The 23,222-nt window shown below is 46.6% G+C and overlaps 1 protein-coding gene across 3 annotated transcripts in view; it reads right to left on the reverse strand.

Moving 5' to 3' along the window:
• Positions 1–23,222, reverse strand: part of ZSWIM5 (zinc finger SWIM-type containing 5) — a 109,057-nt gene extending 85,835 nt beyond the window's left edge. For all 3 annotated transcript variants that reach the window (XM_059689921.1, XM_059689920.1, XM_059689919.1), the window contains exon 1: positions 22,072–23,222. In XM_059689921.1, coding sequence (XP_059545904.1) covers positions 22,072–22,660 — 589 coding nt within the window. In that variant the 5' untranslated portion in view covers positions 22,661–23,222. The remainder of the gene's footprint in view (positions 1–22,071) is intronic.

The raw sequence follows: 23,222 nt of genomic DNA on the forward strand, positions 1-23,222 counted from the left end.
ACACCACCAAAACAGTATTCTATGAAATGCTGAAAGGTATCCTTTAAGAAGTTAAGGAAAAGCTAAAGGAGTTCATCACCACCAAAACAGTATTATATGAAATGCTGAAAGGTATCCTTTAAGAAGAGGAAGAAGAAGAAAAAGGTAAAGATACAAATTATGAACAACAAACATGCATCTATCAACAAGTGAATCTAAGAATTAAGTGAATAAATAATCTGGTGATCATAATAGAATCAGGGGCATAGAAAGGGAATGGACTGACTATTCTTGAGGGGGAAAGGAGTGTGGGAGATGCAGGAAGAGACTGGACAAAAATTGTGCACCTATGGATGAGGACAGTGGGTGGGGAGTGAGGGCGGAGGGTGGGGCGGGAACTGGGAGGAAGGGAGTTATGGGGGGGAAAAAGAGGAACAAATGTAATAATCTGAACAATAAAGATAAAAAATAAATAAATAAATAAAACCAAATACACTTGGATTTAAATCCTGGCTCCACCTATAACTAGCTATGGGAATTTGAGTGAGGTATTTAACTTTTGAGACATTTCTTCCCTTCAGTAAAATAGGAATAACACATTTATAGGGTTGTTGTGATGATTTAGACAATGGATTTTGACATATTTGGCATGTAAAATGTTTTCAATAAGTGTTAGTTCCACTCTTCTCTATCCATTTTATGATAATATGGCAGTAGCTGCCTTAAACAGCCGAACTGCAATTTTTATACTGCAAAACTGTACAAAAATTTCAATGGTAAAACCACTGCAATAGTGGAGACTATAAAGAATAAGGGCTCCTGGGAAGAGAATAATATCTTTACTTTATTCTAGTTCTGTAACATATTCAAAATAAAGCTGAATCCAAAAGTAGTCAATCAAATGAAATTCACATGGGGGTGAAATTGAAAAAAGGTGAAAATTTCAAATTGTGTTAACAGTCATCTGCTATCGCACAAGAAAAATTTAAATGACATGCTTTTGCAAATAACAACTGTACTGAATTCTGTATCTATCAAAGTTAGTTCTATTTTGTCCCTTATAGAAATTCACATTAAAAAATAGGTTCAGCCCTACCCGGTTTGGCTCAGTGGATAGAGGGTCGTCGGCCTGTGGGCTGAAGGGTCCTGGGTTCTGTTCCGGTCAGGGGCACATGTCTGGGTTGCAGGCTCAGTCCCAAGTGGGGAATGTGCGGGAGGCAGCCAGTCGGTGATTCTCTCTCATCATTGATGTTTCTATCTCTCTCTCTCTCCCTCTCCCTTCCTTTCTGGAAAAAATAAATAAATAAATAAGTTCAGCCCTAGCAGTTTGGCTCAGTTGATAGAGTGTCGGCTTGTATACTAAAGGGTCCCAGGTTCAATTCCGGCCAAGGGCACATGCCTGGGTTGCAGGCTCAACACGTACTCTCCCCCCACATACCCCCCACCCCGCCCCACGAGGGGGCGTGCAGGAGACAGCCAATCAATGATTCTCATCATTGACGTTTCTATCTCTCTATCCCTCTCCCTTCCTCTCTGAAATCAATAAAAAAAATATATTAAAAAAGAAAAATAAGTTGAATCCAAAAGCATTTTTAGGGAATACCTTTGACATATTAATAATACTTTTAAGTACAAGTTATATTAATACTTTCTATAAATAAGTTGATGTAAGTTATAGTAATTACTACAAGTGTATCACTTGTAAAGAACTTGCTTTATTGTTTCCTGTTCCTTTATTTGTTGCTATAAAAATTTCACATTCCAGACCCAAATTCTGTCCCCTTAATTTACTAGTAAAGTTACTTAACCATTCTAAATCTTATTTCTTTTACTTGTAAAATGGGGGTAATATTATCCATGTTATATAATTGAAATGAAAATAAAATAAACTTATAAAGCCCTTAGCACAGAATACTCTTAGCATATAGCAGGTAATCAGTAAATATTAGTTACTTATTACTGTTGTTAAAATGTCACTCAAGTTTTTTTTAAGTTTCTGTGACAAGTCTGAACTTCACATTTTCCAATTTGGAAAGATAATTGAGATATGATTACAATTCATTTATAAAGATGATTGGAAAATACTGACAAATTATATCATTTTGCAATCTTCAGATCTCAGCTTAAATGTCACTTTCTTTTCTTTTTACTCCTCACCCAAGGGCATTTTCATTGATTTTTAGAGAGAGGGGAAGAGAGAGAGATTAAGAGAGAGAGAGAAACATCGATGTGGCCAGTGTGGCTCCATAGGTTTAGCACTGTCCCATGCACCAAAAGGTTGCAGGTTGATTCCCAGTAAGGGAACATACCCAGGCTGCAGGTTTGATCCCTGGTCTATGTTTCCCTCTCTTCCTCTCTCTCTAAAAATCGATTTAAAAAATTTTTAAAGCAATAAAAGAAAAAGCAGATAAACTAGACCTCAAATTAAAAATTTTTATTCTTCAAAGGATACTATCAATAAAGTGGGATAATATGTCTGCAAATCATGTCCTATCTGATAAAAGAGAAACATGGTAATTAGCGTACGTCCGCTACCCTTCCCATTGGCTAATCAGGGAGATATGCAAATTAACTGCCAGCCAAGATGGCAGCTGGCAGCCAGGCAGCTTGAAGCTAACATGAGGCTTGCTTGCTTCACGGAGGAAACCAACGTTCCCCGCCTGCCTTGCCGGCCTCTGAACTTGCAGTTTGAAACATTGTTACAAATATAGAAGCTAAACAAAACCCCAGAAACCTGCTTTCAGCCAGCCGGGATCTCAGAGTTGGAGTTGATACAGTGTTTTGATTATAGAACCCAAACAAACCAGATACCTGCTTTCAGCAGCTGAGGCCTCAGAGTTGGAGCCAGAGCTAAAGCTGGCCCAGAATAAAAAAAAAGAAGAAAAAAAGGAGCAGTTGGGAGCTTCTGTCACCCGCCAGCCTGAAAATAGCCCTCAGCCCCTCACCCAGGCTGGCCAGGCACCCCAGTGGGAACCCCCACCCTGATCCAGGACACCCTTCAGGGCAAACCAGCCAGCCCCCACCCGTGCACCAGGCCTCTATTGTATATAGTAAAAGGGTAATATGCCTCCCGGCACTGGGATCAGCATGACAGGGGGCAGCGCCCAAACCCCCTGATCGCCCTGCGGCTCTGTGTGTGACAGGGGGCGGGGCCACAACCTCCCTATCTGCCCTGCTCTATTCGTGACAGGGGAAGGCGCCCCAACCCCCTGATCAGCCCTGCTCTGTGCCTGATAGTGGGGAGCTCCCCAACCCACCAATCAGCCTTGCTCTGTGTGTGGCAGGGAGCAGAGCCCCAACCCCCCCGCCATGGGCCCTACTCTGTGTGTGACGGGGTAGAGCCATAACCTCCCCATCGGCCCTACCCTGAGTGTCAGAGTGGCGGCACCCCAACCCCATGATCGGCCTTGCTCTGTGTGTGACGGGGGCGGTGCCCCAACTCCCCTATCGGCCCTACTCTGTGAGTGACAGGGGGTAGCGCCGCAACTTCCCCATCGACCCTGCCTTGAGTGTGACAGGGTGCGGTGCCCCAACCCCCCAATTGGCCCTACCCTGAGCGTGACAGGGTGGCATCGCAACCTCCCAATCTGCCCTGCTCTGTGCATGACAGGGGGCGGCGCCCCCACTCCCCAATCAGCCCTGCTCTGAGCCCAACCAGGGGCTGCACCTAGGGATTGGGCCTGCCCTCTGCCACCCGGGAGCAGGCCTAAGCCAGCAGGGCGTTATCTCCCAAGGGGTCCCAGACTGCGAGAGGGCACAGGCCGGGCTGAGGGACGCCCCTCCCCCCCGATGCACAAATTTTTGTGCACCAGGCCTCTAGTCTATATTATAAAAAGCCAGTGACCGTAACGCCATAACGACCAAACGACCAGTCACCAGGAGGTGCATTGATGGGTCTCATGGTGCAGTGGGTCTGGATCTCACGTGATTTCGCACACTGGGCCTCTAGTATGAGATAAGGGACTAGTATCTCAAATAAAGAACTCTTACAACTGAACAATAAAAAAACAACCCAAAGTAAAAATGGGCCACGGATACTGAGCTGGTGAGGCTCAGCTCAGTTGGTTGAGCGTCATCCCATGCACCAGGAGGTTGCTGGTCTATTCCCAGTCAGGGCATATGCCTGGGTTACAGGCTTGATCCCCAGTAGGGAGGGATGCAGGAGGCAGCTGATGGATGATGTTTCTCTCTCATTGATGTTTCTCTCTCTGAAATCAATTTTAAAATATTTTTAAAAAATAAAAATGGGCAAAGTATCTGAACAGTCATTTCTCCAAAGAACATTTGCAAATGAACACTTAGCATATGAAAAAAGGATCAACATCATTAGTCATCAAGGAACTAGAAATCAAAACCACCTCCAATGAAATACCACTTTGCCCTCACTGATGGTAATAATGAAAAAGATTGATAGCAACAAGTGTTGACAAAATGAAGAGAAATTGAAACTCTCATATATCACTGGTTGGTTTTTAAAATGGTGCAGCTACTTTGGAAAATAGTTTGGCAGTTCGCCAGGCTGGCGTGTCTCAGTGGTTGAGCTTGACCTATGAACCAGGAAGTCACGGTTCAATTCCCAGTCAAGGCACATGCCCAGTTGCGGTTTGATCACCACACAGGGGCATGTAGGAGGCAGCCATTCAATGATTCTCTCTAATCACTGATGTTTCTATCTCTCTCTCCCTCTCCCTTCCTCTCTAAAATCAATAAAAATATATTTTTAAAAAAAAGTTTGGCAGTTCCTCAAAAAGTTAAACATAGAGTTATCACATGAGCCAACAATTCTATTCCCAAAATAAATAAAAAACTATGTCCACACAAAAGCTTGTATGTAAATATTCATGGTAACATTAATCATAACCAAAAAGAAACAATTCAAAAGCCCAACAACTAATGAATGAACAAAATGTAATATAGCCATATAATGGAATATTATTGAGCCATAAAAACGAATTCAGAAATGATACATGCTACAATATGGATGAACCTTGAAAACATTATGCTAAATGAAAAAAGCCAGCTTCAATCAACTACATATTATATGACTCCATTTATATAAAATGTCCAGAATAGGCACAGAGGCAGAAATTAGTGCTTGTTTAAGGGCTAAAGGCAATGGGAGGATTGGGGAGTGATATTAAAGGGCACAGCATGTCTTTTGAGATGATGAAAATGTTCTAAAATTGACTATGGTGATAGCTGCCCATATCTGTAAATATACTAAAAACCATTTAATGGTATACTTTAAATGGGCTAGTGATCTGGTATATTAATTATATCTTAATAAAGTGTTAAGAAGAAAAAAAGAAAGAAAGAAAGCCTTCTGGGAGAGCCCTCAGTTCCAAAATACTAAGTTTCTTCAGGCTTTATCAGCCAACCTTGGGCTCAAAGCAGAGGGAAGATAGCTTCCTTACTAAAACCTCCCAGCAATGTTGTCGTGATGGTTTGCTAAATGATGTATTTATCACATGATTGTATAACTGCAGTAAGTTAAAATCAAAGCCTTCATTTTTCTATTCTAATCTCTAAGTGGATAGGTAATGGAGAACAGGTACTAGGAAACTCACTACTAAATAAAGTTCTAAATAAAACTACACTAAAGTACTAGAAATAAAAACATAAGATTTTGATTGACTTCTTTCGTTGCTAATTATCCTGATGATATATTAATAATAATTGCAAGAGGCAATACAAGAGGTGGAAATCTACAAACCTCTGCAATTAGCACTCTGATAATGTATCAAATAAACATTAATAAAGCAGATTCAACAATGTTTTATTTGATCTTTAAAGTCTACATAATAGATGTTATTTTAATGTTGCATAATGTGCTAACTTAGCAATATATAGTGTTTATGAAATAAAAGTAGATTCACCCACAAAAAGAAAAGTAACATTAGGAAGTAGGTGACATTTAGCACCCAGGTTATCACTGGGGCATGACTTGGTACTCCCCTGCTCAATGTTGACAGTAAATGAACAAGTACAGTGGCCAAAGCATAAAAAGGGCACAGTAACGAGGCTCATAACCCCATCTCGCAAGCCACCTAGACAAGCAGAGATTCTGGCCAAGAATCTAGAATGAAGATTAGGAGAGTATCAGTTGTAATTTGCCCACTGATCTTACTGAATTTACTGGAATGAATTTACTGTATGAAATGATCCAAGCCCGGTGACTGTGGCTCAGTTGAGGTTCAATTCTGGTCAAGGCACATGCCCGGATTTCAGGTTCAATCCCCAGCAGGGGGCGTGCAGGAGGCAGCCAGTCAATAATGATTCTCTCTCATCATTTATGTTTGTATCTCTCTCTCCCTTCTTCTCCAAAATCAATAAAAATATATATTTTTAAAAACTTCCATAAAAAAGAAGAAGAAATGAATCCAAGTGGCACAATGAGTGCAGTGACCAGATACTCCCTTAAGGATCAAGACATTCATTCCTCTGCCAGGAGAGCTAGCTCACTACTGTCTTCCTCTATAAACTGCCCTCAATGAAAGTATCATGGATTGAGTTTTCTGAAAGCAGACTCTGAGATGGACTTTGGGATGCAAGATACTTATTTAGAAATCAACACCTGTGAAGGGAAGGCAGCAGAAGCAGAACTGAGAAGAGGAAAAAAGTCAAACTGCAATACAGACCTGACAACCAGGTATAGCTCTCTGAAGCAAGTATCGCCTACTATTCCATGTTAGACTGAAATAGTTGAACCTTTATACCCCCACCTTGCTCAGTCATTTGCAAGCTGCCCCTATAAAATTGTGACAGGTGAAGCAGCTCTCTGTAGCTGAGGCAAATGCTGAACCAGCTAACAGCTGGAAGCTGTCTGCTGAAAGCACCTTCTGCAGCTGGGAAGGGGAAATGTGAGTTCATCTCCATCTCTAACACAGACAGAAACTGCCTCACCCAAGGGTATGCCACCTCCCCCTCAAGTCAGCCCACATATAATTCCAGACAACTCTGAAGTGTCATCCTAGCTCCAGAGTTCCAAAACGGGGTGACTAAAGTCTCTGCTGCATCAGTTCAGTCTCTCTGCCCTCCCAATCTTGCTTCCCTCACTCCAAGTGTTGCTCCTCAATAAACCTTCTGCAAGCAAATCTCCATCTTAGAGTCTATTTCCCAGGGAACATAACCTAAAAAACCCGGTTCCATAGGAAAATGCAATAAAAAAAAGTAGCTACTCTGTTCAGTAACCGCTTAGGATATTCTTTTATTTTGGCTAGGACAAATCATTAAAACTCAGCTGTCTATGGCACAATAATGTCAAGCCATCCTTCCATTGAAACAAACAAACAAAAAGCAATTCATACAGCAGCATTTAGATAAATAGCAGACAGGATGATATATATAAATATATCAGAGATGCCAAACCTAAAATATTTAACTAGCAGAAGTAGCATATAGTAGATCTGTTAACCTTTAAGAAAGTAAAGTAACTATTCTCTCCATAACCTGAAAATGGGTAGAATAAGAAAGGTTAATGATCAAATTCACCAATATTATATATAACAAGGTTCAAAGGCAATAGAAATTGTAGATTTTTAATCAAATAAAGGAGATTATTTTGCATAAATTAGTGGTTCCTGAACTTATTTGAGTCATGGATCCCCTTGAGTATCAAATGACAGTATGGACTGTCTTCTCTCAAAAATGTCCAAATGTTTTTGTAAATTCTGAAAATAATTTCAGGAGTTCATGGATCCTTGAAAGCCATTTACTGATGCCAGGTTAAGAACCCTTAACCTAAATCAGGTTTATAAAGGTTAGATGACATCTCTCTAACCCATGTTAACTTAAAAGGCAAAAGATGCTGACCAAGTCCTGACCAAGTAGCTCAGTTGGTTACAACATCATCCCAATATACCAAGGTTGTGGGTTCAATCCCTGGTCAGGGCACATACAAGAATCAACCAATGGCCCAGCCAGTGTTGCTCAGTGGTTGAGCATCGACCCATGCACCACTAGGTCACTGGTTCGATTCCCAGCAGGGCACATGCCTGGGTTGGCGAGCTTGATCCTCAGTAGGGAGTATTCAAGAGGCAGCCGATCAATGTTGATGTTTCTATCTCTCTCTCTCCCTCTCCCTTACTCTTTCTCTAAAATCAATAAAACATATTTAAAAAAATATCAACCAATGAACGCATAAATGGGTAGAACAACAAATTGTCACTTTCTCTTTCTCTCCCCCTCCCTGCCTCTCTAAAATCAATAAATTAAAATTTTAAAAAGATACTGACCAAAAAATGCAGATGAATAAATCATATTGTCTTTAACTTATTTTAATTACATTATTATACAGAAAATAGAGGCCCATTGCACGAAGATTCGCGCAATAGGCCTTCCTTCCCCTAGCTGCTGGCACCAGTTTTCCTCTGGCACCCGGGACCCAGGCCTTTGGTCCTGCCGCAGCGAGGCTTGGCTTCTCCGCTCCGGCCACAGCAGCGAGGCTTGGCTTCTCTGCTCCGGCTGCAGCAGAGAAGTCAAACCTCTTCAGTCTTCAGTCATCTACAGTCATCTTCAGTCTTCGCTCCGTGCCTGCATATGCAAATTAACTGCCATCTTTGTTGGGTTAATTTGCATACTCATCCTGATTGGCTGGTGGGTGTCGCGGAGTGACACCAATTTGCATGTTTCTCTTCTATTGGTGTAGATAAATAAATATGGTTCTCACCATAAAACAATTCAAACAATACAGATTAAACTAAATTTCCTCTTGGTCATCACATATTTCCCCTTTCTCTTCAGAGATGTAAATTCTTTCAGGGTTTTCCAATGCTTTTTCAAAAACTATGTACCTATTAAAATGTAGAGAATTACTCTGAATAAACTATATTAAGAACTAACATTTTTAAAAATATATTTTTATTGATTTCAGAGAGAAATGGAGAGGGAGAGAGATTGAAACATCAATGATGACAGAATCATTGATAGGCTGCCTCCTGCAACCTGGCATGTGCCCTTGACCAGAATTGAATCCAGACCCTTTGGTCCACAGGCTGATGCTCTATTCACTGAGCCAAAACAGCTAGGGCAAAAACTAGCATTTTTAAAAAGACAGATAGATATTAGAGATTTTTTCCATTATCAACAAATTGTAGGATTGCTGAGCATAATGAGTTTTTCATGTAACTCTTTCCTGAATCCAGTCTTTCCATTTAATTCAATTTGACCCACAAGTTCCAATTCTGGTTTGGAACAAACTAATATAAATAATCAATAAAGCAACCCAACCAACATTTACCAAGCACATTCTATGTAAATCACTTGTACTTAAGTGCTATGGGCAGTAGTTCCCAAACATTAAAACCTGGAGACATTGTCAAAAATACCGGTTTGACTCAGTGGACAGAGCATAAGCCTGTGGACTTAAGGGTCCCGGTTCGATTCCGGTAAAGGGCATGTACCTTCTATTTTACTTTCTCTATGAATTGGCCTATTCTAGTTAGCGCATATAAATAGAATATCCTATCTAATAAAAGAGAAACATGGTAATTAGCCGTACGTCCGCTACCCTTCCCATTGGCTAATCAGGGCAATATGCAAATTAACTGCCAGCCAAGATGGCAGCCGGCAGCCAGGCAGCTTGAAGTGAACATGAGGCTTGCTTGCTTCAGTGACGGAGGACTCCAATGTTCCCCACCTGCCGCTGCCGGCCTCTGAGCTTGCAGTTTGAAACACTGTTACAAATATAGAAGCTAAACAAAACTCCAGAAACCTGCTTTCAGCCAGTGGGGATCTCGGAGCTGGTGTTGAAACAGTGTTTCAATTATAGAACCCAAACAAACCAGATACCTGCTTTCAGCAGCTGAGGCCTAAGAGCTGGAGCCAAGCCTCAGAGCTAAAGCTGGCCCAGAATTAAAAAAAGAAGAAGAAAAAAAGGAGCAGTTGGGAGCTTCAGTCACCCGCCAGCCTAAAAACAGCCCTCAGCCCCTCACCCAGACTGGCCAGGCACCCAAGTGGGGACCCCCACCCTGAAGGGTGTGTGACCAGCTGCAAACAGCCATCATCCCCTCACCCAGGCTGGCCAGGCACCCCAGTGGGAACCCCCACCCTGATCCAGGACACCCTTCAGGGCAAACCAGCCAGCCCCCACCCGTGCACCAGGCCTCTATTGTATATAGTAAAAGGGTAATATGCCTCCCAGCACCGGGATCAGCGGAGCTGAGAGGCCTCCCGGCACCAGAATCAGTGTGACAGGGGGCAGCGCCCAAACCCCCTGATTGCCCTGCGGCTCTGTGTGTGACAGTGGGCGGGGCCACAACCTCCCTATCCGCCCTGCTCTGTTCGTGACAGGGGAAGGCGCCCAACCCCCTGATCAGCCCTGCTCTGTGCCTGATAGGGGGGAGCTCCCCAACCCCCTGATCGCCCTGCGGTTCTGTGTGTGACAGGCTGCAGTGCCCCAACCCCCTGATCGGCCCTGCTCTGTGTGTGACAGGGTGTGGCGCCCCAACCACCCGCCCCAGGCCCTGCTCTGTGTATGATGGGGTAGAGCCATAACCTCCCCATCGGCCCTGCCCTGAGTGTGACAGGGTGCGGCGCCCCAACCCCCTGATCGGCCCTGCTCTGTGGGTGATAGAGGGCAACGCCCCAACCGCCCACCACAGGCCCTGCTCTGTGTGTGATGGGGTAGAGCCATAACCTCCCCATCAGCCCTGCCCTGAGTGTGACAGGGGGAGCTCCCCAATCCCCTGATCGACCCTGCTCTGTGCGTGACAGGGGGTGGCGTCGCAACCTCCCCATCGAACCTGCCTTGAGTGTAACAGGGTACGGAGCCCCAACCCCCCTGATAGGCCCTGCTCTGTGAGTGACAGGGGGCAGCGCCCCAAGGCCCTGATTGGTCCTGCTCTGTGTGACAGGGGGTGGCGCTGCAACCTCCCCATCGACCCTGCCTTTAGTGTGATAGGGGGTGGTGCCCCAACCCCCCAATCGGCCCTACACCGAGCATGACTGAGGGTGGCATCGCAACCTCCCGATCTACCCTGCTCTGTGCATGACAGGGGGCGGCGCCCCCACTCCCCAATCAGCCCTGCTCTGAGCCCAACCAGGGGCTGCACCTAGGGATTGGGCCTGCCCTCTGCCACCCGGGAGCAGGCCTAAGCCAGCTGGGCGTTATCTCCCGACGGGTCCCAGACTGCGAGAGGGCACAGGCCGGGCTGAGGGACCCCCCTCCTCACCGAGTGCACAAATTTTTGTGCACCGGGCCTCTAATATATATATATATTCCTAATATGCAAATAGACCGAATAGCAGAACAACCGAACAACCAGTAGCTATGACAGGTGCTGACCACCAGGGGAGCGCGTGGAACATGGCGGGCATAAGCAGCAGGAGGCAGAGCACGGAACATGGTGGGCATTGGCCGCAGCAGGATGGTGGAGCAGGTGAATGGGGGTGCCAGACCAAGGTGGGGCGCTGGTCACTGTCATCAGGGTGAGCCTCTGGTGGTTACTGTAAATTTTTTGCTCCCATGCGCCACGGTCCCGCCCAGTGCTCACACCTGCTGCTGGCACTGGCCCCACTTGCACCCGCTGCCGGCGCCCAGCACCGGCCCCGATTACCCCTTTGGGCTTCTCCACCTCCCCCTGCTCATAAGGGGTGATCAGAGCAGCAGCCACTGCTCCCACCCACTGACAGCACTAGCCCTGCTCACACCCACTGCTTGTGCCGGCCTTAATCGCTCCACACTGTCAGCGGGTGCGAGTGGGACCGGCGCCGGCAGCACATGGGAGCCATGGCAGCAGGAGCAGGGCTGCTGGCAGACAGGAGACCAGGGCCACAGCAGGAGGGGTTGGGCAGAGTCATGGAGGATGGGCCGAGACCTGCCTCTGTGCCCATCATAGTCTCACAGCCCACAGTTCCTTTCAAGGTGCACAAATTCGTGCACTGGGCCCCTAGTAATATAATATTTGCCTTTTTGTGTCTGGCTTACTTCACTTAACATAAAGTCTTCAAGGTTCATCCATGTTGTAGCATGTATCAGGATTTCCTTCCTTTTTCAGGTTGAATAATATTCCATTGTGTGTGTGTGTGTGTGTATGTATGTATGTATGTATATATATATATATATATATATATATATATATATATATATATATATATATATATACCAAATTTCACTTATCTGTAATGGATACCTAGGTTGTTCTGGCTGTTATGACTAAAGCTGCTATCAACATGGGAGTACAAATATCTGTTAGAGTTCCTACTTTCAACTGTTTTAGTTATATAATGAGAAATGAAATTGCTGGATCATATGTCAATTTTATGTTTAATTTTTTGAGGAACTGCCATACCATTTTCCACAGCAGCAGCACCATTTTATATAGCTACTAGTGATGCACAAGGATTACAATTTCTCCATATCCTCACTAACAGTTGTTATTTTGTATTTTTTATAATAGTCATCTTAATTAATGGATATGAAGTGGTATCCCATTGTGGTTTTGAGTTGCATTTCCCTAATTATGATTGATGTTAGGCATCTTTGCATTTGCTTATTATCCATTTGCTTATCTTCTTTGTAGAAGTATTTATTTAAATCCTTTGCCCATTGTGGGGGGGGGGCATTTTTAATCACATAGTTTTTTGTTGTTTAAGAGTTCTTTATATATTCTGGACATCAATCCCTTATCAGACATGTTGTTTTGAGTAGCTAATAAGATATTCATTTAGAAATATCTAGCAGGCAAATATACATGCTGATCTTGCATTCCAGTAGGAGAAACGATGCAGACTTAACAGTCATATTATTTGCACAGTAACATTTATAAGTGTCTTCACATATATAAATTTATTTAGAATCTCACAAAAATCCTGACACTTTTACAGATGAGAAATTAAAGCAGATCTCCTGACCCCAAATTCCAATATAAGATTATTTGGAAGTGTTTCGGGGATTCAAAGGGAAAATGATGGCCAAGCTGATAGAGTCCTAAACCCCACTCCAACACCCAAAACAGCTGAAATTTTTCTACTGAAAAACTGGAATACCATTTAGGATTTCATTTGAAAATGAACAGAATTGCTTTAAACAAAATTTAAACCACTACATTATATGATGCTGCTTTATGTTCATAAATTGAACATAAAGTAATTGAAGCTATAGAAATAAATGAGGTTGCTAACTTAGAAAGCTTGGGCAAGAAGGTACATCTTACTTTTGTGGGTAAGAGAAGATAGAAGAAAGGTAGGAAGAAAACCAAAATTGTGAAGTAAATCAAATATCTAGGAAGTATTTCAAGAGGAAAGTGCAGTAGACAACAGAAAGTTCTATACAGAGGTTATGAAGGATGAGGACTAGAAAAAGGATACTGTGTTTGGCAATTATTAGGTCACTGGTGACCTTTACAAGATCAATTTTAACATAGCCAATGAGAGTACAAGTCAGATTGAAACTCTATTACCTTCATAACACAGAAGTTGCAAAGAAGGTTGAAGAAGGTAACAAATACATAATACACTCAACCATTTTGGTATAATAATAGAAAATATTTACATAGTACCTAATAAGTGCTAAGCACTGTCCTAAATACATTACATTTATCCTCAAAATTACCATTGGTACCATCATTCTGTCCATTTATAGTTGAGGAAACAGACATAGTAAGGATCTGAGGCTACCTGCTGCACAGTCCCTGCATGTATGTGACTGATTATATTATACTACTAGAGGGCTGGTGCACGAAATTCATGCATGGGCGGGGGTGGGGGGGGAATCCCTCAGCCCAACCTGCACCCTCTTGCAGTCTGGGACCACTCGGGGATGTCTGACTGCCAGCTTAGGCCCGATCTCAGGGGGGATCGGGCCTAAGCTGGCAGTCAGACATCCCTCTCACAGTCCGGGGCTCTCACAGTTCGGGACCCCTTGCTCCTTACTGCCCACCTGCAGCGGAGGCGGGAGAGGCTCCAACCACTGCTGCTATGCTCGCCAGCCGTGAGCCCGGCTTCTGGCTGCACAGCGCTCCCCCTGGGGGAGCACACTGACCACCAGGGGGCAGCTCCTGCTTGAGCATTTGCCCCTGGTGGTCAGTGAGCATCATAGCGACCGGTCGTTCTGCTGTTTGGTTGATTTGCATACTAGGGTTTTCTCATATAGGATATTATATTAGTGATAATATATACGGTAGATATATGCAAATATATATAATACAGATTACAATCTATCCTATATAATAAAAGCCTAATATGCAAATTGTCCGACCAGGAGTTCAACCACTCGCTATGATGTGCGCTGACCACCTGGGGGCGGCGTGGAACATGGCGGGCGTCAGTGACATGGCACTGGCAGCGGGTGGTAGTGGAAGCGCTGCCGGCCCCGATGGGCCCCAAGGAGAGCAGGACCACAGCGGGATAGTGGAGCAGGTGAGTGGGCGGCACCAGGCCAAGGCGGGTACGAGCGGGGGCCCGATCGCCCCACTGATCACCCTGCAGATGGCGACCAGCGGCGGCAGTGAGGGATGGGGCCGCTGCCCGGCTCCCAGGTGCTGAGGTAGCCGGGTGGTGGGCCTGGCCCTGACCAATCGCCCCTCAGATGGAGACCAGTGGCAGTGGCCCAGCCCCAATCAATTGCCCTGCAGGCAGGATGGTGGAGCAGGTAAGGGGGTGGTGCCAGGCTACAGCAGGGTGCCAGGTGGGGCTGCAGGGCTGTGAGGCTGGGGGCACAAGCTGGGGCCCGAATCCCAAAGGCCACCCCAAGGAACCCCACCCATGCACGAATTCGTGCACTGGGCCTCTAGTATACATATAAAAGCCTAAGCAACCATTCGACCATTCTCTATTACATGCACTGACCACCAGAGGGCAGATGCTTAACATACAGGCATGGAAACATGGAACAGACTGATGAATCTCAGAGGGAAGGGGAGAGGGGGGAAGGCAGGAAGAGATTAACCAAAGATCTTATATGCATACTAGAGGCCTGGTGCATGGATTTGTGTACCAGTGGGGTCACTCGGCCTGGCCTGCAGGGATTAGGCGGAAACTGGCAGTACAACATCCCCTAAGGGGTCCCGATTGTAAGAGGGTACAGGGCCTCCAGTAATATAATATTGAGTGAGAGTAAAGATTAACAACATTACTTTTTAACCACAGGAAACCATAACATGGAGAAGGATTTTATATTGCTACATCAGTGTATGTTGATGAAGCTTGTCAGTCATGTCAGTTTGTCAGGTGTTGATAGATCTAAGCAAACTAAAAACAGGCTGGCTTTTCCTGAATGTATTAATTCTTCAGGCTTCCCAATAAAATCATGAATGAATAGGAAAAATGTATATATTTCTTTGAAAAAGACACAAACCTCCTTTAAGTTTTAGCAAACAAAGGGAAATTAATTTAAAATATGATGGACAGGAAAAGGGTCCACATTTTAAAATTATTAGTAAATTATAGTTTTCCTATTCTTGTACCATCTTCAGACTTCTGAATTAATATTTCCCAATGTTTATACTATTGCTATTTCCATGGGCTTCTTAAACAGTTTAAAAATGCAGATGCTTAGAGCATCTGAACTTTATTACCTTCATAATACTAAGAGATCATCAGACTCTAAGTCAGCGGTTCTCAACTTGTGGGTCGCGACCCCTTTGGCGGTCGAACAACCCTTTCACAGGGGTCGCCTAAGACCATCCTGCATATCAGATATTTACGTTACGATTCATAACAGTAGCACCATTACAGTTATGAAGTAGCAACGAAAATAATTTTATGGTTGGGTCACAACATGAGGAACTGTATTTAAAGGGCCAGAAGGTTGAGAACCACTGCTCTAAGTCTATTCGCACAGCTTCAAAATTACAGATGTCTATGAAAAGACTAATTTACAACTGTACCCTTTAAAAAGGAACAATAAAAACAAAACAAAAGGAATAATACCTCTGATTCAACACTGTTATGTAAAAGAAATGTATCCTTTGAGCTTAACAACCTATATAGTTCTCTCATTTGTTTACATCAAGCTGGGAAAGTTTTCATTCTGATTCAAAAATCTGATGTTTTAGCCTAAGTGCCCATCAGTAGATGAATGGATTAGAAAACTGTGGTACATCTACACGATGGAATACTATGCTGCTGTAAAAAGGAAGGAACTCTTACCATTTGCAACGTCATGGATGGAACTGGAGAGCATTATGCTAAGTGAAATAAGCCAGTCAATAAAGGAAAAATACCACATGATCTCACTCATTCATGGACAATAGAGACCATTATAAACTTTTGAACAATAATAGATACAGAGGCAGAGCTGCCTCAAACAGATTGTCAAACTGCAGCGGGAAGGCCGGGGAGGGTTGGGGGGCAGGAGGTAGTGGGGTAAGAGATCAACTAAAGGACTTGTATGCATGCATATAAGCATAACCAATGGACATAAGACACTGGGTGATAGGGGAGGCTAGGGGACTGTCTAGGGCGGGGGGATAAAATGGATACATATGTAATACCCTTTGTAATACTTTAAGCAATAAAAAAATAAAAATTAAAGTAGAAAACCAAAAAAAAAAAAAAAAAAAAAAAAAAAAAAAAAAAAAAAAAAAATCTGATGTTTTCTACAGAGTACTTGCTTTTCAATCAGTCCATGATTCCCATTACCACATTCCATGTGAAAAATAATCACAAGTGCCTTAGCCAGTTTGGCTCAGTTGATACAGCATGGCCTCCTGGCTGAAGCGTCCTGGGTTCAATTCCGGTCAAGGTCACATGCCTGGGTTGTGGGCTCGATCTCCAGCAGGAGGCGTGCAGGAGGCAGCGGATCAATGATTCTCTCTCATCATTGATGTTTCAATCTCTCTCCCTCTCCCTTCCAATCTGAAAAAAAAAAATTTATTTTTTAAGTAATGACAAGTTACTGAATTTAATATACCTCCTTTTTGAAAAAGTTTTTATTGTCTAATTCATTTTCCTTCAAAATTTTTGTTTTGTGTTTGCCATTTTTTTTTATTTTTAAGATTTACTTATTTGTTTTTATTGTAAGGTCTTCCTGTTTTCTTTATTTAAATCCCTTTAGGAATCTTTTCTTTTAAAAAATGTTGTTATAGAAATACCCTTTCTCCCCTTCCTTCCTAAAGCATCAGTCTTCACTAACTTCCCAATTATGAGGTTATAACTATGGCTTGGAAATAGTAAGGAAATATGTAGAATTTTTAATTAGCACCACTCATTAGTAATTAAATTGAGTCTGAAGTGAAGTTATAAACTGGAGAACATGGTAACTATTCTGCTTTCTAAATTACTTTCTCACTCATCTTTTGGCAATCCTATCCAACCTATCTAATAAAAGAGAAACATGGTAATTGGCGTACGACCGCTACCCTTCCCATTGGCTAATCAGGGCAATATGCAAATTAACTGTCAGCCAAGATGGCGGCTGGCAGCCAGGCAGCTTGAAACTAACATGAGGCTTGCTTGCTTCAGTGACGGAGGACTCCAATGTTCCCCGCCTGCCACTGCAGGCCTCTGAGCTGCAAGCAACTATGTAACAAACATAGAAGCTAAACAAAACCCCAGAAACCTGCCAGGCTTCAGCCAGCAGGATCGCAACATTGTAAGCAAAGGCCAGAAACCTACTTTTAGCAGCGAAGGCCTAAGAGCCGGAGCCAAGCCTCAAAGCTAAAGCTGGCCCAGAATAAAAAAAAAAAAAAAAAAAAAAAAATAGAAAAAAGGAGTGGTTGGGAGCTTCAGTCACCCCCAGCCTGTAAACAGCCCTCAGCTCCTCACCCAGGCTGGCCAGGCACCCCAGTGGGGACTCCCACCCTGAAGGATGTGTGACCAGCTGCAAACAGCCATCATCCCCTCACCCAGGCTGGCCAGGCACCCCAGTGGGGACCCCCACCCTGATCCAGGACACCCTTCAGGGCAAACCAGCCGGAACCCACCCATGCACCAGGCCTCTATTGTATATAGTAAAAGGGTAATATGCCTCCCAGCACCGGGATCAGCGGAGCCGCGAGGCCTCCCGGCACCGGGATCAGCATGACAGGGGGCAGCGCCCAAACCCCGTGATCGCCCTGCGGCTCTGTGTGTGACAGGGTGCGGCGCCCCAACCCCCTGATCGGCCCTGCTCTGTGTGTGACAGGGTGCAGCGCCCCAACCGCCCCCCCCCACGGGCCCTGCTCTGTGTGTGACGGGGTAGAGCCATAACCTCCCCATCGGCCCTGCCCTGAGTGTGAGAGTGGCAGCACCCCAACCCCCTGATCAGCCCTGCTCTGTGGGTGATAGAGGGCGGCGCCCCAATCCCCTGATGGGCCCTGCTCTGTGCGTGACAGGGGGCGGCGCCCCAACCCCCTGATTAGCCCTGCTCTGTGCATGACAGGGTACAGAGCCCCAACCCCCCTGATGGGCCCTGCTCTGTGAGTGACAGGGGGAAATGCCCCAACCCCCTGATTGGCCCTGCTCTGTGCATGACGGGGTCGCGCCACAACCTCCCCATCGACCCTGCCTTGAGTGTGACAGGGGATGGTGCCCCAGCCCCCCAATCGGCCCTATCCTGAGCGTGACTGAGGGTGGAATCACAACCTCCCGATTGCCCTGCTCTGTGCATGACAGGTGGCGGCGCCCCAACTCCTCAATCGGCCCTGCTCTGAGCCCGATCAGAGGCTGCACCTAGGGATTGGGTCTGCCCTCTGCCACCCGGCAGCAGGCCTAAGCCAGCAGGGCGTTATCTCCCGAGGGGTCCCAGACTGCAAGAGGGCACAGGCTGGGTTGAGGGGGCCCCTCCCCCTGAAGTGCACAAATTTTTGTGCACCAGGCCTCTAGTCCTGTATAATAAAAGCCTAATATGCAAATTGTCCCCTAGACTGGGAGTTCAACTGCTCACTATGACATGCACTGACCACCAGGGGGCAGCACAAAACATGGCGGGCGTCGGTGATGCAGCACTGGCAGCAGGTAGCAGTGCGAGTGGGGCCCGATAGCCCTGCAGACGGTGACCAGCAGTGGCAGTGGGGGGCGGGGCCGCTACCTGGCTCCCAGGCACTGTGGGAGCCAGAGGGGGAGGGGGTGGCCAGCCCCGACCCATTTCCCCCGCAGACAGCAACCAGCAGGCCGACACACCCTGATCGCTAGATTGGGGCTGGGCCCCAGGCTGGGACAGGAACTGGGGGTGGGTGGCAGCGACCAACCTCCCGCAGCTCAGGAGCGAGGGGCTGCAACCTCTCACCCACTATCTGGGGGCAGGGGTGACGGGGATGGAGGTTTAGTGAGAATGTGGGGTGTCTGCCAAGCTCCCTCTCATTTCCCCTGCTACCCTCCCCCGAGACGCCAGGGCTTGCATGCCACCGAAGCCCCGGGCTCAGGTGCCGGGCACCCATGAGGAGCCCACCCAGCACCTGCACAGCCTCTTCTGAGTGAGCCGGGCTGCAGCCGGGACTGCAGGGGCAGTCGGGCTCCTTATGGGTTTGTGGAGGAGCTGGTCTGCGAGGCTAGCCGGGAGAGAGGGTGCTATCCACTCAGCTTCCATGTAGCACCAGTGGGTGGCCCAGAGGCCCACGCTAAGTCCCGGCCCGCGGCATCCGACGGCACTCACCACCTCTCCACGTGGGAACTCGGGAACCGTGACTCAGGCAGAGGGGGCATGCAGGGGTCCAGGGGCCCAGATGCGGCCCAGGGCCCAGAGGTCAGCTGGGACCTGCTCTTCCACACCAGATGCTCACGCTTTGATCACCGGCCAGGCCTAGGGACTACATCCATGCATGAATTTCATGCACCAGGCCTCTAGTACTTTTATAAAATCTATCTTCTAGATTAAGTCACATACATTTTAAATTTAAAAGATGAGGGATGAGTCCCTAATTTTACATATTAAAAGATGGTTCATACCTGATACAGAACTCATAAGGATACAGAATGGCATATCCTTTCTTCCACATTCATTAGCATAAATTAAGGTCAGAAGAATAAAGATTACATAGCTCAGGGTTTTCAAATAGCATTACATACCTAAAAGTGATTAATTCATTCTCCTACCTGCCTTCGTCTATGAAATCCAAAATCTTATGTGTCTTTTCTCTGGTCCCCAAAACTCTCATACAAAACCTCATTACCCCTAATAAGCATGCTAACATATTATAAAAGAAAAATATCTGATTTAAACATGACCTGGATTATCCACAAAATCTGATTTCATTTAGAACTTAACATTATAGTCACTTTCAAAATATACCTCTTTAAAACTTTTCCTCTACCTCATTTGTCCCCTCAAGTTGGAAAATTCTTTCAAATCCATCTCTTACTATAAAATGACCACTTAAATTGACACATTTCAATTTAAAATATTGTAAACAAGAATCTTAAAAGTTAACTGATCTAAGAAGAAAGTTTACAGACTAATAGAGAAATGCCTATATTCATTTTCATGTTTCAGTATTTCAGTGTTAAAGCTATACATCTTAATTATCTGATTACTCAATTCATTCTTTCAAAAATACACACAAAATAAAAAAGAAAGAAAAAAAAGAAGAAGAAATACACACAAATATACAAAGGACTAGTCTTTTTCAAATAAAACTTCCTCAATCCACTGTCACTGTATTCAGACACAGGATAAATTTAGATAAATTTACATTTCACATTTGCAAAACAAATTGTGGAATACTGTTGTTTTAAAAAGAAACACAGGATTCAGTGATTCTCAATAACCAGAAATAGATTACTTTATATGAAACACCACAATGTACTACTCTTCAAAAAAAAAGAGAAAAATCAAATATGTTAATTTTACCTGTGCAGAAGAGATCTAGATGTTTGGAGTTTATATGTGTTCCTGTGCTTAATTCTAAAAACAACCTCTCGCCCTAATCGGTTTGGCTCAGTGGATATTGCCTCGGCCTGCGGACTGAAAGGTCACAGGTTCGATTCCGACTAAGGGCATGTACCTTGGTTGCAGGCACATCCCTAGTAGGGGGTGTGCAGGAGTCAGCTGATCAATGTTTCTCTCTCATCGATGTTTCCAACTCTCTATCCCTCTCCCTTCCTCTCTGTGAAAAATCAATAAGATATATTTAAAAAAATAAAAATAAAAATAAAAACAACCTCTCTCCAACTCTTTTCAAAAATCAATATTTTTTCAATATGAGCATATATCGTACAATAAAATGCATTAAGATAATGCGCACTTCCAGAATGCTTTAATAATCCAAATAGAAAAAAAATCAGTGCTTTAATTTTCCACATAGCAAGTCAATGTTAAACAATGTCATTTTCCCCCTTTCTTCCTAACCATTCCAGAAATCAGAACTACTGTATTTTTATATTTAATAAGATTAACAAACTGACTAGAAGCGCCGAAGGAGTAAAAAAGACAACAACAACAAAAAAATCATTTTTCATTTTCCCACAAACAAAAAGCAAATAGGAAGACTTGTTAAATGAGACGCATCTGCAAAACCCAACGTGACCAGCTTTTGATTCACCCCAATGTGACAAGGGAGACGGACCCCGCCCCCACTCCGGATGGTGCAGCGCTTTTCTCCTTGGGTGGGGGGTGCAGAGAAGCGAAGCTGTCACAGTTCCATCTTCGCTTATTGTTAAGTCCGCAGCCTCGACTCCCAGGTATTTGGTCCAGGAGGAAAAAATATTAAAGCAAGAACATTGAAATTGCCTGAAATGCGCTGTATTTTGTTGATTCCCCTCCCCCCCGAATGTTAAAGTTAATTATACCCAGCTTCAATCTGCTAAGCCTGCAGACCTGCCTCTGACAGCCTGTCCCTCAAACAGTCCCTATTACGATCACTTGCTCCAGATTCACTAACAATTCCCTCCTCGCTAAGCTTAAATTAGAAAAGAACGCATTCCAGAAATTATTACATCCCAAAAGGCATTCCTCCCGTCTTTTCTGCCTTTGGTGTGGGTGTAGAATGGAAGAGTAAAAGAGACCTATTCGCTCTTCAAAGGAAACGAAACCGGGATGGCGGGCCGGTGCGAGGCGAGCGCAGCGGCGGACCTGACCGAAAAGCCGAGAAAAGTTTGGATGCGGGTCGTCCGTTCCCGGGCGGGGAGGGAGCAGAAGTTGGGCGAAAGCCGCGGGCCCGGGCCGGGGCTCGGGCGAGGAGAAGGCACCTGCGGAGGAAGAGGCCGGGACCAGACACCATCCCGGCGAGCACCTACCGACTTGCAGCACGTTCTCCACCGAGCCGCTGTCCAGCAGCCGGATGCCCCGGCGGAACGGCAGCCCCTCGCCGGCGGCTCCGGCCGCAGAGCCGAGTCCGGGGGACGCGCCGGCCGCGGCGGCCCCGGGGGCGGAGCCGGCCGGAGCGGCGGCCCCGGGGGGTGGCGGCGGCCCCTCCTCAGCCGGCGAAGCCCCCGCGGCGCCGCCGCCCGCCGCGCCGGCGCCGGGGCCGCCGCGGTGCTGGAAGCTGGAGTACATGCAGATCTCCCGCTCGTTCCGCGGGAAGGACCAGTAGACGATGCGGCGCTGCACGGGCTCCGGGATCCGCTCGAAGCGCTCCTCCACCCGCTCGTACGCCCACTTTTCCGCCACCGTCTTGGCGGCGCAGTCCAGCAAGGACTCGGGCTGCAGGTGGGGGCGGGCCCCGGGGGGCAGGCCGCCGCCGCCGCCGCCCCCCGCCCCGCCACCGGCCGTCCCGGGCGACCCGCGAGGGTGGTGAGCCCGAGGGCTGGGCCAGGAGCACAGGCGCTTGGCCGGAGAGACGGGCGGCGGCGAGAGCAGCTCCTCTCGCTCCCCTCCTTCCGCCATTGCTGGGGACTGACTGACTGACTGAGGCGGCCGCGGCGGCACCGACTGCGGCGGAGACCCCGGCCACGGCCACGCGCCCCGCGCAAGCGCCCAGCTGCGACGCCGGGCCGGGGGGGAGGGCGGGGCGAGCGAACCCGCGGGCCGGCCGGCCCGAGTGGGCTGCCGGGGCCGGGCCGGGCCGGGGCGCGCCGCCGCGAGGGCCGACGGGGGCGGCCTGAAGCCTCGGGCAGCGGCGCGCGCTGTCCGGCCGCCGCGGGCGCGAGGAGGGGCGGGAGCGAGCGCGGGCGACGGCGCGCGCCAGGCGCAGACGGCCCGGAGCGCGCCGAGCGCTCGCGTGGGGCGGACGGCCACCGAGGGGCGGGGAGCGCCGGGCACCCTCGACCGTTCGCACCACAACCCAGCCGCCGCCCGGCCGGGGAGGGGGGCGCCGTGTGGCCAAAGGCAGATGGTCGGGCCGCGAGGCGTCCGAGGAGCCGCCCCCGTGAAGTTCAAGGCTGGCGGGCGCGGGAAGAAAGAAAACTCCGAAGCAGGCGTCGGTGGTAGAGGCAGGAGACTGTCCGCC

Source organism: Myotis daubentonii, chromosome 3 (assembly GCF_963259705.1).
Source record: "Myotis daubentonii chromosome 3, mMyoDau2.1, whole genome shotgun sequence".
In the NCBI taxonomy this organism is placed as follows: domain Eukaryota; kingdom Metazoa; phylum Chordata; class Mammalia; order Chiroptera; family Vespertilionidae; genus Myotis; species Myotis daubentonii.